The 17,613-nt window shown below is 42.6% G+C and overlaps 1 protein-coding gene across 4 annotated transcripts in view; it reads left to right on the top strand.

The window, feature by feature from the left end:
- LRP2 (LDL receptor related protein 2) overlaps positions 1-17,613 on the top strand; it is a 232,678-nt gene that overhangs the window by 213,167 nt on the left and 1,898 nt on the right. For 3 of the 4 annotated variants that reach the window (XM_054679929.2, XM_515882.7, XM_054679933.2), the window contains 9 exons: positions 713-889; positions 3,841-3,960; positions 6,090-6,180; positions 7,026-7,093; positions 7,265-7,385; positions 7,914-8,043; positions 9,123-9,224; positions 13,929-14,036; positions 17,536-17,607. In XM_054679929.2, the coding sequence (XP_054535904.1) occupies positions 713-889; positions 3,841-3,960; positions 6,090-6,180; positions 7,026-7,093; positions 7,265-7,385; positions 7,914-8,043; positions 9,123-9,224; positions 13,929-14,036; positions 17,536-17,607 (989 nt within the window). Of the gene's footprint in view, positions 1-712; positions 890-3,840; positions 3,961-6,089; positions 6,181-7,025; positions 7,094-7,264; positions 7,386-7,913; positions 8,044-9,122; positions 9,225-13,928; positions 14,037-17,535; positions 17,608-17,613 lie in introns of those variants that run through there. The other variant, XM_054679930.2, reaches the window with a different exon arrangement.

Genomic DNA, 17,613 nt, shown 5'->3' with positions numbered 1-17,613 from the left:
TATAGTTTTTTAGATACCACCCCTCCACCCCCACCAACTCCCACCTGCTGAATTAAATGCAGATGGGTTCATTAGCAATAATTAAATCCTTTTCATCCTTTTTACACAACTTAAAAAAAAATGCTTCTCAGCAGAAGATATTGAAATAACTGAGTTTCCTGTTAGGTTGCCCCAGTAGAGGTGGTTTCATGTGTACCAATGTTAATTCATGTCTAACCGCTTCTGGACACATTCATTTTCACTTTACTAGATTGCCCAGTATGCACAACTGTAAATATCTAGAAGGAGATGAACATTTTTTGTTGCTGTTGTTCAGACTCTGCAGAATTGCAATGACCCAGCACATATCACATTTTTCCTATTTGGTCAGATAGACGTCTTATGTTCAAAAGAAAACATAAAATCTTGCCATTTAAATTGTTTTCCAAAAATGCAGTAAAATCAGTAACTTGAAAGTGAGCTAGGGCCCTGTGATTGGTGTCGGGTGGTATACATCAATGTGGTTTAATTTCTATCTTCTTGACCTCCTAATGCAGCACACTTTCACAGTCCCATGTAGCTAAAGTCAGCCTGAATATTCCCAGAGCTTCAAGGCATTGTATGAGGGAATAATTCAAGCAGAATGACATCAGATCTAGAAGTGGCGGTAGGGTGTAGTGGGTATTTTCTTTTCAATAACCTTCTGTTTTGTTTTTCCCCTGTGGGTAAGCAGCAATGAACCCTTACAGCCTGGACATCTTTGAAGACCAGTTATACTGGATATCTAAGGAAAAGGGAGAAGTATGGAAACAAAATAAATTTGGGCAAGGAAAGAAAGAGAAAACGCTGGTAGTGAACCCTTGGCTCACTCAAGTTCGAATCTTTCATCAACTCAGATACAATAAGTCAGGTAATCACCAACTTTGGTATAAGATGCTCCTCATTACTTGGAAATCTTATTTCAAAATAATGGCTATATTGCTGGAAGATGGCAGTAGATAACAACAAGCTAATCTCTTGGTGCATGAAAGGGGTATATGTGTATGTACGTGTGCTGGGGGAGAGGAACGTTTTAACCATTTCAACAAAAGAAAGATAAAATTGGAGGTCAAATGAAATTATGCAAACCATCAGCAGGTAAGTAAAAATATATTAGCCCTCATCATTGTTTGGAGTGATGGATATGTACTTCTAGGCCACAGAATCCAGCAGACATCAGTCCCCTGCTAAGTGTGAGTTGGGTTAACAAGTCACAAAATGGGTTTCATAGGCATCAGAAATCTTATCCTTCCCATTGCAAGGCTAGGCTAGTCAGGTCAACCAGAGATACGTAGGTCTTAGTTTAAAATGGCCAGTCATGTGCATTCCTACCCGCTCCCCTCTGTCTCACTTTCCTACTTCTGGGCCCTGCTTCCTCAGGTTACCTGTGCGCTAATTCATCCTTCAGCAGTGTGTGGAGCAAGATGAAAGGCAAAGGGAAGTGAGGAAAGGAAATAGCCTTTTACTAAGTTCTTATGTCAAATTCTCTCTTCAGTGTTAATTCAGCCATCTATTACTTCAATTACCTTATAAAGACCTCCCAAACCTTATAAGGACATTTTATTCTCATCTCAAATAAAGAAACTGAGGCCGAGACAGATTTAGTAACTTGTGTGCCTAAGTCACATAACAAATGGGTGAGTTTTAATCTCAGAAATGAAATAATTTTTAGGTTCAATTCTATCCAACCCAAAACTCAGCATCTTGCTGTATTGGCCCAGTGTTCAGTATGCCAAAGTCCCAGGTTGAATGCTATGGATATGTGGCCTTTGACAAGTTACTCCCTTCCTGTCCCCATATGTGAGTCATGGGTGGAGTCTGGGGTTGTCTTGAGTCTGCTGATATTTTGAGACCTTGATCAGCCTTGAAAAATTGCAACTCAAAGCTGAGACTCCCATGAGATGACAGGGGTGGCAAATGCCTTTTCTAGGGCATGGCTTCCTTGTTTTGGAAGTAGTATCACCAAAACACTCCAGAATACTCCAGACCCTACCAATAGAATAGCTTTTGTGTCCTAAGTGCCCTTGCGGCTCTCACACTTGGCAATTTTAAAGGTAGGAGAGGAAGGCACAGTACACCTGGAAAGGCCATCTCCCCTCCCTACTGCCTCTGGACCCTGAGGAGAAGGCAGAGGAAAGTCTGGAGGCTGCCCCTGAAGGAAAAGCATCTCGGGCAGCTGATGCTCAGGGAAGGCGGCTCCTTTGGAAAGCGCTGGTGGAGTGGGGATGGGGGTGGGGGTGGGGATGGGGAGTACAGCCCCAGCCCAACCTGTTTGAACCAAGAGTTCTGAAATTTGAGCATGCCTCAGAATTATCTGGAGAGCTTGTTAAATATAGATTCGTGGGCCCCATCTGTTGCACTTCTGATGCAATATGCCTGAGGTGGCCTAAGAATTTGCATTTCTAGTTCTCCTGTGACGTTGATGCTGCTGGTTCAGTGACCACATTTTGAGAACCGCTGCTCCAGTCCCTTGCTACTCAGAGTGTGGGCCATGGGCCAGGAGTCTTGGGATCCGATGGGAGCTGGCTAGAAATGCAGTCTCTCAGGCCCACCCCAGACCTTCTGAATCAGAATCTGCATTTTAGCAAGATTCCCCAGGTGATTGGTAGCACATTCAAGTTTGAAAAGCTCCACTCTGGAGGGCCGAAGAAATGGTAATGAGACAGATATTGATGGAGGCTTTTGGAAGATGTGTTACTAATTTATAGCTATGCTTTGTCTGTGGTTACATCTTGAATGACGGACAATCAGGATCACAGAATGTTAGTCTGAGAAGGAATGTAAAGATTATCCACTCCAGTACAACCCTTGGATAAATCATAATATATGCTAAGGTAGAATTAATAAGATTCTAGACTTACCTAGGGAGCTTTTAATGGTAATACTTGAACTCTACCCCAGACCAATTCAAATCTGAATCTCTGTGAATGGGCATCAATAGGTTTTTTTGTTTGTTTGTTTTTTGTTTTTGAGACGGAATCTTGCTCTGTCGCCCTGGCTGGAGTGCAGTGGTGCAATCTCGGCTCACTGCAAGCTCCGCCTCCCGGGTTCACACCATTCTCCTGCCTCAGCCTCCCGAGTACCTGGGACTACAGGTGCCCACCACCACGCCCAGCTAATTTTTTTTTTGTATTTTTAGTAGAGACGAGGTTTCACTGTGTTAGCCAGGATGGTCTCGATCTCCTGACCTCGTGATCCGCCCAAAGCGGCCTCCCAAAGTGCTGGGATTACAGGTGTGAGCCACCGCGCCTGGCCTGGCATCAATAGTTTTGAATAGCTCCCAGGTGATTATGAGGAATCGTTGCTCTAAATTCCCTTTTCTTGCAATTAAGGTAACTGAAACCCAGAAGAAATGTCTCCTTGGAGGGTTAGGGTGGAAATCACATCCAGTATACTTTGGATAGACCATATGTTATGATCTGTCCAGTTTTGGGTAGTGACAAATCTTGGTATAATATGTGGATCTCACTGGTCTTTTGAACCATCTCAAGTTGTTTAGCACTGAGTAGATTTTGAGGTTAGGCAGTGAACCAGATACCCACCTTCCAAACCTCTCGGGGCAGCAGAGAAGATAAGTGATGCCAATAGAAAATGTGAGTGGTACAGAAATTGGCCGGAGGGCCCAGAGAGGGACTGTCCCACTGCAGTGTGGTGGCAGAGATGATAGTGTAAATGAGGGTGAGTGGCCAGCTGACACGTGGACTAGAGGTATTGAGAGGATGCCTAGGCTCTGCTGTCACCTGGCAGAGCCACTTCTAGTTGCTGGGTATTCAGGTTATTCATTCTGTCAGGACCTAACTGCTATTCTCACCTGCTTTCCAGTGCCCAACCTTTGCAAACAGATCTGCAGCCACCTCTGCCTTCTGAGACCTGGAGGATACAGCTGTGCCTGTCCCCAAGGCTCCAGCTTTATAGAGGGGAGCACCACTGAGTGTGATGCAGGTAGGAGCACTGCCCAAGCAGCTATGGGGGCCTGGGAGCACTCCTCTGCTGCCTTCAGGAGTCAGAAGAATCCCTGTATGCTGGGTCCTTTGCAGCAGAGTGGGGATGGCTGGAAGGAGGGTTAAGGGATGTGGGAGGTATGAACAGAGTTGAGTGGGACTTAGGGGGCAAACAGAACTGTGTTCCAGTGACTGCTGAGAATTATTTGCTAAGATCTGCAGAAATATAGATCCAGTGTCCCTAAATCTATTGCTGTGTTGTTGTGTAAAGACATTTTGAAGAATGAGTTTTTATAAGACCTCTAACCTCAAGCTGGATTCCCATTGCCCCAGAATCCACTCAACCTTAACTGTAGCTCCTCAGGGTAGAGAACCATGTTCAGTTTTGACAACTGAAAAAGGGCTACCTTTTGAAAAGTGCTTTATATTATCAGGAGATGAAGACCAGCATGAGGAAGCTGTGGTTTAATTCTAGTCCCAAACGCTGTGGGTGATCTATTCTTGGCAAGACTTTTTTTCAATGACTCTTTTAAGGAGTTAATAAGCCAGATGGGGGCGAATAACTAGTGTCCCTAACTAGCATCCGGTGCTGGAAAAGCCTGTGAAAAAGTCGTCCTGCAATTCACTAGCGGCCCATTTTATGGCTCACATCCTTGGGGCCTTCCCCCAGTTTTAGCTGATGGGGAAAGGAAAACGCTTAACCACCTTCTACCACCAGGGGGAGCAGGCAGTTAGACCAGGAACCACGCTTTGACTCATTCCAAACAGGCTGAGGAGTTGGCAGGTTTAGGGAATGAATCCAGGGAGAAAAAACTGCTTCTTGTCACCCCTCTTCCCCTACTCTTGCACTCATCCCAACGCTACTGGGGAAATATTGGTAGGAATCCAATATTTCAAGCCATATTTGGAACAAAATGACAATTTCAGGCTTTGAGATTTGTTCCATGCTGTGGATAGATTGTTTTGCCACTTACTGCAATTTCACATCGTGGGAGCAGTGTGGTCCTGGTTGTCACCTCATCTACTACTTTTCTCATTTAAACTTTTTGCCAAGTGGATTTTATTAAGATTCTTGTTTTAAAGAACTTTAACCGAAGTAAGCACACGAATGATGGCAGTCATTCCATATAGGGCCTCGGTTTGGTATAATAATTAAGCAATTAGTCCAGTGAGATTTCTTGAGTGCCAGCTATGTGCCAGGCACTGTTCTAAGTGCTGGAGGTAACAGAGGTGAACGAAACAGACAAAACCCCCTGTGTGTATTGAGTTTACATTCTAAGAGGACAATAAATAGAGAAGTCAATAAATATATAGTAGTTCAGGTGGTACTATGGAGAAAATGAAGGCAGAGGAAGAGGGATGAGGATGGGGTGGGTGGGGATTGTCCTTTAGATAGTGTTCATGGAAGACATGTCTGTTACAGTGAACATTGAGTGGAGACTCAGATTGAAGGACTGAGCCAGGAGGGTATCTAGACTCTTTAAATAATATGCACATATAACCTATACTTATTAAGCATCTTCAACATAAAAGACACTGAAGCACTAATTCCCCATCAGGCACATCCTGGGAGTATGTACAGGCCTAGCTGGGAGCAGGGACTTGGAGTAAGGGCAGTTTGGGAGGACTTGAAAACTCAGGAGCTCTCTAGCTAACTGCCTATCAAATATCTCTATATCTGTAGCTATGTGACTGCCTGTGGACTGATCAATTACTGATGCTTTGGTGTCTTTAGTTGAAGTTTCAAGGTGGGCCTACATTAAACTCTTGATTTTAACTGGGTTCACGGAGGAGAATTCTGAAAACTTCAAATGAGAATGTGAACATTTTAAGAGATTATTTTACCACTAGGTTCTTGTAACTATTAATATATGTGCTCCAGAGTCTAGTACCTCTCCATTGTTTTTTGGGAAAAATTCTATAAACTGCCCCCTTTCTTTCCACTAAATGTATGTTACTCTCCAAGACCTTAAGGAAACTCACTGGACTTAGGGGGAAGGTAAGCTTTGACAGGGAGACTAATTGGCTGGCCTGCCCCTCCTCCCACCCCTAACCCGGGCCGGTTTGCATGGTGTGGGCACTCTGCTGAGTACAGCTGACTAACACCTGCATGGCTTTCCCTTCCTGCAGCCATCGAACTGCCTATCAACCTGCCCCCCCCATGCAGGTGCATGCACGGAGGAAATTGCTATTTTGATGAGACTGACCTCCCCAAATGCAAGTAAGTCTGAATGTTGAGGTCCCAGCTATAGGCCTTGCCTCTTCTGGGGAAATTTGAGACCTTAAAGTAGCCAGGAAAACAAATACAGGAACCTCCCCAGTTCACTAATTCTTACACTTTAACCAGCTTGCCTTCCCTTGAGGGAGTCTACAGAGAACTGAGGCAGTGCTTCTTTAACTAGAATGTGCATAAGAATCCCGTGGAGATCTGGTTCAAGTGCCCATTCTCACGCACAGAGATTCTGCATTTCTAACCAGCTCTGGGTGAGGCCACAGGGTCTTGGACCACACTTTGGGGAGCAAGGAGTTAGAGAATTGGCAGCAGCATTTTCCTACTCGCCTGGTATTGTTGATTACAACAGGGCTGTGGGAGAAGAGCTATCTGCAGGGCTGCTTTAGTACAAGGCACTCGTGATGAGCAGAAAGACTGGGATGGATTCGGAAAGAAGATGACTGTGTTGAGAAAACTCTAACATGGAGCAAGATAAATAGATGTCTTTAAAAAGCATTTAATGAAAGCATATAAAAGAAAGAAACATAACCATGGTTTCCATTTGTACTCTCTAAGGAAGCATTGCATAGATTAGACACCAATAGGTTTTCGTGGCCAGACTCACCCCATCAGTGCCACAGCTACTCCATTAAAAGTGCATTTCTAAAATCAGAGCACTGTTCTTTCTGCTTGTCTTCTCTTGGCAGAATAAACAAAAGTCATGCAGGATACATTGTCTGTTCAACATGTAATTTATGCAGTCAAAGCTCTCTCTACTTCAGGATGTGCTCAGAAAAATGCAGTAGAAGCCTAAGAACATAACAGCTAGTGAATGATTTGCTTTTTCCTTTCAGGTGTCCTAGCGGCTACACCGGAAAATATTGTGAAATGGCGTTTTCAAAAGGCATCTCTCCAGGAACAAGTAAGTTTTAAGAATGTGAGCAACTTGGAAATTACTCATGGCCCCTACATTGAATGCTGTCACAGCTTTTCTACTTAACCCAGTCTTTGAAGGAGTGGTTCTAGCCCCCAGTTTCTGCCAGGATTGCGGGCTCCTGTGTGTTGATGTGCTCTCTGCTGTCTTCTTCTATAGCCGCAGTAGCTGTGCTGTTGACAATCCTCTTGATCGTCGTAATTGGAGCTCTGGCAATTGCAGGATTCTTCCACTATAGAAGAACCGGCTCCCTTTTGCCTGCTCTGCCCAAGCTGCCAAGGTCAGTTTCATTATGGGGAACGTTGATGTTTGAAGCCTAAGTGAAGGACTTAGTTTTCTTTCTAAGTTAAAAAAGCACAATACGCAGTTCACCGATTCCACAGAAACAAAAAGTAGTGAGGATGTAAAGCAGTCACTTCAAATCCCAACTTCCTAGTCAAGTGCTTCTCTAAAGCCTGAGTGACAAGCTGTGTTTTGTAGTCCAAATGGTTGTGCCTACTGGTAGGTGTTCAGGTCAGAGAGGAGTGAAAAGGCAGCTGTGTGATGGCCCAGGCTTTATCCTTCTATGTGCTGGACTCTTTTTCTTTTAGATCTCATGGTTCAGGAATGTGCTTTAACGTTTCCAGGTAGCTAAGGGAACTTACTACCATATTTGACAGTGTAAATTTAGAATGGGAATTGAGCATTACATTTGAGGAAGACTTGGCAATGTGGAGGAGAGGATACTATCGTGAAAGGTTGTATTTGTTGTTTTTGTTGTTGTTGTTGTTTTAAATAACAAGACACTGTTTTGGTTACTTCTTTCCAGCTTAAGCAGTCTCGTCAAGCCCTCTGAAAATGGGAATGGGGTGACCTTCAGATCAGGGGCAGATCTTAACATGGATATTGGAGTGTCTGGTTTTGGACCTGAGACTGCTATTGACAGGTCAATGGCAATGGTGAGTATGGTTTCAAAATGATTATTTGAAGGTTGTCATTTATAGAATAAATACTTTTTATAAAGAACAAAATTCACCTAGAGAAGACTGAAATACGGTATTAGGCCTCTCAGAATAAAGTCTGCACTACACAAGTTAGGAAACATTAGGTTTGTTGCTGAAAGGTGTCTAAAAACATTGGTAATAAAATTGGAATTTACCCCTGCTCTAAGCCACGCTGTTGAATTGGAATCATGAACAGTCTGAAGTTTAACTTGAATATTGAAGAGCTTTCTGGTTTTTTTGAGGGTGGTGTGTGAGGAGGACATGATATTTTGTTTTTATTTGATGACTTTTATATGTATAAAAGGAGTAGGGAACTATATTTTTCCTAGTGTCGTATATTTTTCTGCCAATGTATAGTGATGAAATAAACAGTGATTTTAGAGTTGGCGTTGGTCCAGACCACGGCTCTGCCACCTACTAAGTATGTGACAATAGACATGGAGCTTGATATCTCTGACCCTCATTGTCCCTATTTGTAAAATAGGTAAAATAATACCTCCTGGGAGGACCAAATGAAATACTTTATGAGGGGGCTGCCACAGTCTTGGCACTGAGGGGGCTTTCTGTAATCAGTGTTGGGAAACCACTTTCAGAATTTTGTCTCTCCCTCAAATCTTTCATTGTTTTCCTTCCCTGACAATATTATATTATCCATTCTTTTTCCTTCCCCTCTCTCCTTATTCTTCTTTTCTTCTTCCACCATTATCCTTTTCTCTGTTGCCCAGACCCAATTCCCAAGTGAGTTATTTAAGAGAATTTGGATATAAGAAGAATGTTACCGTTTCCTTGAGTTGGTAAATTAGTGCATGTTATGTTACTTTGCATAATAATTTGCCATATGGAGGTCTTGTGTTTTGCTGGCTTTTTTTTTTTTTTTTGCAAGTTCTCTTTTGGGTAGCTTTTGACGTAGCACCTAGCGTACCTCCAGGTGTGAGGAAGCCACCTTTCTTTGTGTGTGAACCAGATTAGTATGGAGTAATCTCTCTCTCCGTTTCTCTCTCTCTCTCTCTCTCTCTTTCTGTCTCTGCCATCAGAGTGAAGACTTTGTCATGGAAATGGGGAAGCAGCCCATAATATTTGAAAACCCAATGTACTCAGCCAGAGACAGTGCTGTCAAAGTGGTTCAGCCAATCCAGGTGAGAAACCATACAGTCTTTTCTTTCAGTTACTGCTGTCGCTGGATCTTAATCTATTGAGTCATGTCTTAGGATTTTCCTAACCTTTCCTCCAAAGGGAAGGAAGCATAGTGAGTGGTCCATGCTGCAGCTGCCCTATCTGCAGGAACAGGACCAACCCAAGGACATAAGACCTGAAAACAATCAGAATCCTGTTCTGTTGCACAGTGGTGGAGGTTTGGCAGCCATGCCGGGGCTGCTGACCAAGAACCTTCCATTTTGAGTGGTGTCAGAGCAAGAGAGGTCTGAGTCCCTTCAGGGGCCTGGGAAACACAGTGCCTGAAGCATCACAGCTTCTCTACAAATACTTGTGAAATGAATGAGTGGAGAATTGTCAGGTCATTATACAGGAATTTGGGGACTGGGCCCACTCTCTGGTTCTTGCTGCTATCCCAAGCATGTGGTTTGAGGTGGATTAAAGGGAGAGGGACCTCTTATGCTTGCTGTTGCCATACTTTTCTGAAAAGTACAAAGGTCTCTAGAGTTGATGGGCAGATATCTAAATTTCCTTGTTGCAGCCTTGTTGCTCGGTCATCTTTTTTTGTGTGTGTGAGCAACAAGGCTATTTATTTCACCTGGGTGCAGGCGGGCTGAGTCCGAAAAGAGAGTCAGCGAAGGGAGATGGGGTGGGGCCGTTTTATAAGATTTGGGTAGGTAAAGGAAAATTACAGTCAAAGGGGGGTTGTTCTCTGGTGGGCAAGAGTGGGGGTCACAAGGTGCTCAGTGGGGGGGAGTTTTTGAGCCAGATGAGCCAGGAAAAGGAATTTCACAAGGTAATGTCATCAGTTAAGGCAAGGACCGGCCATTTTTACTTCTTTTATGGTGGAATGTCATCAGTTAAGGCAGGAACAGGCCATTTTCACTTCTTTTGTGATTCTTCAGTTACTTCAGGCCATCTGGGTGTATACATGCAGGTCACAGGGGATGCGATGGCTTGGCTTGGGCTCAGAGGCCTGACATTCCTGCCTTCTTATATTAATAAGAAAAATAACATAAAATAGTATTGAAGTGTTGGGACAAAGAAAAAAAATTTTGTGGGGGTGGCATGGAGAGATAATGCTCAATGTTTCTCAGGGCTGCTCAAGCGGGATTAGGGGCGGCGTGGGAACCTAGAGTGGGAGAGATTAAGCTGAAGGAAGATTTTGTGGTAAGGGGTGATATTGTGGGGTTGTTAGAAGAAACATTTGTCGTGTAGAATTATTGGTGATGGCCTGGATACGGTTTTGTATGAGTTGAAAAACTAAATGGAATAAGAGAAGGAGAAAAACAGGTATTAAAGGACTAAGAATTGGGAGGACCCAGGACATCTAATTAGAGAGTGCCCAAGGAGGTTCGGCATAGCCCTGCCAGCAAAGATTATTTATTTACTTTAAGAGGGAGTTAAGAGTGGCGGTTTGGGGATAGCACCAGGAGATATCAGCTGTGATGGCTTGGAGAAACAGGGTAAACCGGTGGTATAAACAAGAGCAGGGCATTTATGAGTAGTTGAGAATGGTGAATAGGAGTATGACTAGACAGAAGACAGTAGGGATGACAAGTTTTTTGGGGTGCAGTCCAAGTTGGTCTGGTGTCTGGAATGAGACTGGGGCTTAATAAAAAGGAGCATCTATACAGGAGCTTAAATGGGCTGTACCCTGTAGCATTCTGAGGACAGGCCTGAATTCTGAGAAGGGCAAGTGGTAAAAGTATTGTCCAGTCCTTTTTAAGTTGGAGGCTGAGCTTGGTGAGGTGTGTTTTTAAAAGACCATTAGTCCATTCTACCTTTCTTGAAGATTGAGGACCGTAAGGGGTATGAAGGTTCCACTGAATACCAAGAGCCTGAGAAACTGCTTGGGTGATTTGACAAGTAAAGGCCGGTCCACTGTCGGACTGTATAGAGGTGGGAAGGCCAAACCGAGGAATTATGTCTGACAGAAGGGAAGAAATGACCGCAGTGGACTTCTCAGACCCTGTGGGAAAGGCCTCTTCCTATCCTGTGAAAGTGTCTACCCAGACCAAGAGGTATTTTAGTTTCCTGACTTGAGGCATGTGAGTAAAGTCAATTTGCCAGTCCTGGGCGGGGGAAAAACCCCGAGCTTGAGGTGTAGGGAAGGGAGGGGGCCTGAGAAATTCCTGAGGAGTAGTAGAATAGCAGATGGAACACTGAGAAGTGATTTCCTTGAGGATAGATTTCCACGATGGAAAGGAAATGAGAGGTTCTAAGAGACGGGCTAGCGGCTTGTAACCTACATGGAAGAGGTTATGAAATGATGACAGAATAGAATGGGCCTGTGAGGCTGGAAGGAGATATTTTCCTTGGTCTAAGAACCATTTGTCTTGTGTGGGAAGAGATTGATAGGTGGAAGTTTCAGCGGGGGACTAGGTGGGAGTGACTAATGTGAAGGAGAAAAACTGACTGTGAGGGACAGAAGTTGGAACGCTGGCTGCTTTTTTAGCTAATTTATCAGCATAAGCATTGTCCTGAGCGATGGGATCTGATGCCTTTTTGATGGCCCTTGCAGTGAATGACTCCAGCTTCCTCTGGAAGTAAAGCGGCTTTGAGAAGCGTTTTTATTAAAGATGCATTAATGATAGAGGACCCTTGTGTAGTGAGGAAACCTCTTGCATGGTGGTGCAGGATATGGAAGGCATATATAGAGTCAGTATAAATACTGACGCGTAGTCCCTTTGCAAGAGTGAGGGTTTGACTTAAGGCAATGAGTTCGGCTTGCTGAGAGGTTAGTGGAGCGGGGCAGAGCGGTAGCCTCAATGATAGATGTGGAAGATACTATAGCATAGCCTGCCTTTGCTGGTGAGTGGTGATTAGGCCTGGTGGAACTGCTATCAGTAAACCAAGTGTGTTCAGGGTGAGGAACAGGAAAAAAGGAAATGGGGAAATGGGGTGAATGTCAGGTGGATCAGAGAGATACAGTCATGGGGGTCAGGTGTGGTATCCGGAATAATGTGGGAGGCCGGATTGAAGTCTGGGCCAGAAACAATGGTAATTGTGGGAGACTCAACAAAGAGTGAGTACAGCTGAAGGAGCTGGGGAACAGAAAGTATATGCGTCAGGTGGGAGAAAGAAAATAGATTTTGGAAGTTATGAGAACTGTAGAGAGTGAGTTGAGCATAGTTTGTGATTTTTAGGGCCTCTAAAAGTATTAAAGCAGTGGCAGCGCTGCATGCAGACATGAGGGCTAGGCTAAAACAGTAAGGTCAAGTTGTTTGGACAGAAAGGCTACAGGGCACGGTCCCGGCTCTTGTGTAAGAATTCTGACTGCACTAACCATGCCTAGGAAGGAAAGGAGTTGTTGTTTTGTAGAAGGGATTGAGGTTTGGGAGATTAGTCAGACGTGATCGGCAGGGAGAACACGTGTGTTTTTATGAGAATTATGCCAAAATAGGTAACAGATGAGGATGAAATTTGGGCTTGACTGAAGTAATCGGGGCTGTCTGTGAAGCTTTGCAGCAGTACGGCCCAGGTAATTTGCTGAACCTGATGGGTGTCAGGTTCAGTCTAAGTGAAAGTGAAGAGAGGCTGGGATAAAGGGTGCAGAGGGATAGTAAAGAAAGCATGTTTGAGATTCAGTCAGTCATCTTTAAGAAGAGCTGGGAGATGAAATAGGAATATAGGTGAAGGGAATAACTTTACATAAGGTCTGCATCAATAGCCCCAGCACCACTTTTACTGCTTGTCAACTGCGAACATGTATCTCCTTTGTCACAACAACTATGGCCTTAGTGACAATGAATAACTGTCATTGTTAACACCTATGCTCCTTTTGAACTCGAGATATGGCACATTTTAATACCGAAACTAGAAATGTTTATTTTACAAATATTTTGTGATTTTAAGATCGGAAATGTTTAAATCTTGAAAGCATTTTCCCTGATCCTCTGATAAACAGATATGAAAACCTTAATCACATGATAAAAGAGATACGACATTTCATTTGACATCTTCACTTAAAATAAAATGAGGCCATGTATACAAATGCATATCCAAGTTTCAGAATAAACAAGTAATGAATGTGAAAATATAGGAAAAGGAGTGAATTGTCTACCTTGTAGTTTATTATGCATTCATGGTAATTTGGTCTTAAAAGGGAACCTTGGAATTGTATGAATGTTATAGAAAAATGCATAGAAGATTATTAATTCTATCATTCTCATCTTTTCAAAAATTCAACCTCTTTTTAGTAGTACTATGAAATCTTAATTTCCAAAGATAGGATTTATTAATATTCAAAGAAATTATTAAGATCCAAAGATAGGATTCTCAGTTCATCAGTGAGGTTGGGGAATTATTCTTGCTGTTCTAGGATTTGGCTTCCAGTATATAACTAGAGTATGATTATGCAAAAATTTGGTCAACAGTGGGGATAAGAAGGTATAGAGAATACAGTAGAAATTGCTAGTAATCAGTGAGAGTGTGACCAGTGAGGGATGTATTTGCCTCCCAGGATTAAGGTATGAGGTGACTTAGTGGTTGCTGCTCTTGATTTTGGGACGGTGGGAGTGATGTTTAGTCCTGGCCCACTGGGTCATGCAATAAAAATGGTGCCTGATGATGTCTGTGGGAGAACAAGATGGCAAAAAGAGCCAGAGTTGGTACAAACTTTACAGTAAATTTATTTACTACTAAATTCTTTCAAAATTGGGTAAAGGCCTTTAACATGTCCACAGGTGACTGTATCTGAAAATGTGGATAATAAGAATTATGGAAGTCCCATAAACCCTTCTGAGATAGTTCCAGAGACAAACCCAACTTCACCAGCTGCTGATGGAACTCAGGTAACAGTTGCTGACTCCTGAAATAATGTGGGATTTGGAAAAACTTTGGGATGACTGGGTTGTTATTAACCTTAAGCAAACAAGGGAGATTCTGGAAGGCTCAAAGATCTCAAGATGTGTTGACAGTTAATAAATATAATTTTTAAAGAGTCATAGATTGAAAAACTTTCCACCAAATAAAGCTACATTCTAACATTGAGTTGGGAATAATGTTCCTTGTAACATAGGAGGACATGTCACAAAGAAGAACAAATAGACTTCTGGATCCAGTATCTTCAGACCAGGGACATTTAAGTTGACAAATTGACTCAGTATGAATAAAGATTTCACGGTGTCAAAGATACAGATGAAAGATCCTTCTGTGTGTGCCGTGATTTCTCTACAGCATGCATCTTTATTCTTTCAAGCTGTTCTTCGCTCTCCTGCTATTACAGATCTTTACCACTAGATGGCACTAATTTACATACTCTTTTTCCATTTATCATCCATCTATTCATTATTGGCCAACCAATCATCTAACTAACGTTATTCCCCTCGATGTGTCAGGGATGGTGTTTAATACTGGAGATTGAAAGAAAAAATGCCACTAGATGGAGCTTCTTAAACATGCCTGCAGGTCCTTTGCAATTGGTACACTATTTGGTCTGCAGGAAGAAATTCAATAAATATATTTGATATTAAACTCTGTATTAATGTATATCATTAGTTTTAATGAATGCATATGCAGCTATACCAGATATAGCTGTTTGAATCTGGACAAACTGTTTTACTTCTGGGGCTAGAGTCCTCAATAATATTTCTCACTGGGGGCGCTATTGGCATATTGAGTGGGACAGTTCTTTGTGCTACAAAACTGTCCTATGCACTCCGGGAATTTCAGTATTTCTGGTCCCTGTCCACTGAATTCCAGTAGTGTCTCCCCTAATTCAGTGTGACCCCAGAAATCACCTCCCCTCCCCAACACATGTGCACTCACTCCTAGCTGAGAACCACTAGCATCTGGAATGTCTCTGTTCTAAGATTCTATGACCAATTTTGTGAAGTAATGTAAAGAAATGAAAGTCTAAGAGTAGTTGGAAATTTTACCATTTTATACAATCTTTATTTCTCAAATTTCATAGTCTATAAACGTTGATATCTGGATAACTTGGCAGTCTCATTATCACCTTAAACGTTGGTTTCTGTTCTGCTTATTTAAATCAAAATAAAATTTGAACTAAATTGATGCTGAGAAGAGTCTATATCAAGGCTTTTGTACACCTTCTCAAATTCCCTTATTTCTTCTTCTCATGTCACACACACACACACACACACACACACTCATACACTCACAGACATACATAAATATTGTCTAGAAAGGAATTTTCAGTTTCAGATTTTTCAAGGGACTAAACATTTTTTCTTTAAGCTGTATTAAAAATGGATTTTGAAGATTAATTTTCCACAGACACACGGATGCTTGAATGTCATATATTTGGTCCTCCAAGCCTGAGTCAACCCCAAGCTAGTGCCAGATTTATTTTATATTTTCAACATTTTTTCTCAGTCCATCTCTAGTCTAGTGATCTTCTTCACTAAATAGACATTTTCCCTAGCTGGTGCAGGAAGGGGACTGTGGTGGGGAGGCTGTAACCTCTGACCTGCATGTCTTTTATCAGAAACAAAATGTAAACTGACAGGCTCTTTCAAAGGAGAGCAGATCTTCACCAATTGTAGTCCTTTCTTTCTCTTCCCCTTTGTAATACCTTGGTTCCTCCTCTTACTTTTTTACATTAGTGAGGCTGAGACCCTCTAAAATATGTCTTCCATATTATGTCCAGGGATCTCACTGTATTTCTTCCCTCCTGGGCACTGAATTAACAGCCAGCATGCTTTAAAAGCAGTAGAGGCGCTTGGGTGAGATCACCTAGGTTGATTTGAATACGCCAGAGTCTCACAAATGTATCTCTCATCCATAAATATGTTGAAAGACTAACAATTAAAAACATGGGCTGGGCACGGTGGCTCACACTTGTAATCCCAGCTCTTTGGGAGGCCGAGGTGGGTGGATCATGATGTCAGGAGTTCAAGACCAGCCTGGCCAACATAGTGAAACCCCATCTCTACTAAAAATACAAAAATTAGTTGGGTTGTGGTGGCACATGCCTGTAGTCCCAGCTACTCGGGAGGCTGAGGCAGGAGAATCGCTTGAACCCGGGAGGCAGAAGTTGTAGTGGGCCGAGACTGTGCCACACTGCACTCCAGCCTAGGCGACAGAGTGAGACTTCATCTCAAAAAAAAAAAAAAAAAAAGATTCAGTTCTATCATTTTCCAAAAGTTACATTGATATGCATAGGACTCCCCAAGGAGACAAAAATGAAAGTCACCGTCCCTTTCTTCTTGTTAGTAATTGCTTAACTCCAAGTTAGCCATTTCATTTTGAAGCAGTGACATCTAAGAGACTTTGGCCCGCCCCACTTAACTGTAAGCGCCCAGAGGCAGGGCTCTGACCTGAATGTCTTCATGTTCCCCTTGGGGGCACTATGTACAAAGGAGGTTCTCACTTGAATGTGGGTTAAAGTGAAGACCTCTTCTACTTCTGTAGCCCTGTGTTCCCCACTCCTCCACAGGCTGGTCCCCTACTTTCACAGAGTAAGAGATACCCCATAAAACCTGTGGGCTCCCTCAGCTCCTGTTAAGAGTAGGCTATCTGTTCCCTTGTCTCCCACCAGGTTTTTATCTGGCAGTCAGCACAACAGGCAACTTTTCAGTAAGGCGTGGGCCACGCACCATGGTCCAGGGTGATTCTTTTTGGGTTCTCCAGTTTATAGGCCTCTGGGTCCCCTGAGTAATTATTACCTGCCCTTCTACGTGCAATTTAGTTGTATAATCTTGCTGTGACTCAGCAAGTATAGGATAATAAGTGTACCTACCTCCGGGGTTTGTTAAAAAAAAATCAGAAACTTGTAAAACTCTTAAAATAGTTCCTGACACATAGTAAACACTCAATAAGTGTTAGATGTTTTTGTTATTATTATTATTATGATACAGGAGGGTATGATGAAGGGAGAAGGGATACTCTTGAGTTGACCAAAGAATGTTACTTTAGGGAATAAGAGTTACAGTTTGGCTTCACCATCTCCACCCAATTTTCAGGCAGCCCCAGAAATCTCTTTTTCTCCAGATGCATCTTGTGCATGTCTGTTTTATGTGTTCTCTCTGTACTGAGGTAACCAGGTGATTTGCTTGTAGATACTATGGCACAAATTCTATAATATATAAATTTGAAATCAAAGAAGTGTTTAAAACCATTCGATGAAAAGAGCCCAGAGTTTCAGTTACTGTTCAGGGACCATAGGAGGAATTGAACAATTTACCATATGTGCTGAATCACGTGGTCCCAGGTCCCAAATTGCTTTACCCTTCAGTAAGGAGAAATTTTAAAATTGAGACAGGAGGAAAAGAAACCCACAAAATAATTCCATTACTGAGAGGTTTTTGTTTTCCCCTTTTCATTTAGGTGACAAAATGGAATCTCTTCAAACGAAAAGCTAAACAAACAACCAACTTTGAAAATCCAATCTATGCACAGGTAATT

This window comes from Pan troglodytes, chromosome 13, assembly GCF_028858775.2.
Source record: "Pan troglodytes isolate AG18354 chromosome 13, NHGRI_mPanTro3-v2.0_pri, whole genome shotgun sequence".
Classification (NCBI taxonomy): Eukaryota; Metazoa; Chordata; class Mammalia; order Primates; family Hominidae; genus Pan; species Pan troglodytes.
Note: the sequence above shows the minus strand (reverse complement) of the source record. Positions and strands in the feature narration are given on the sequence as shown.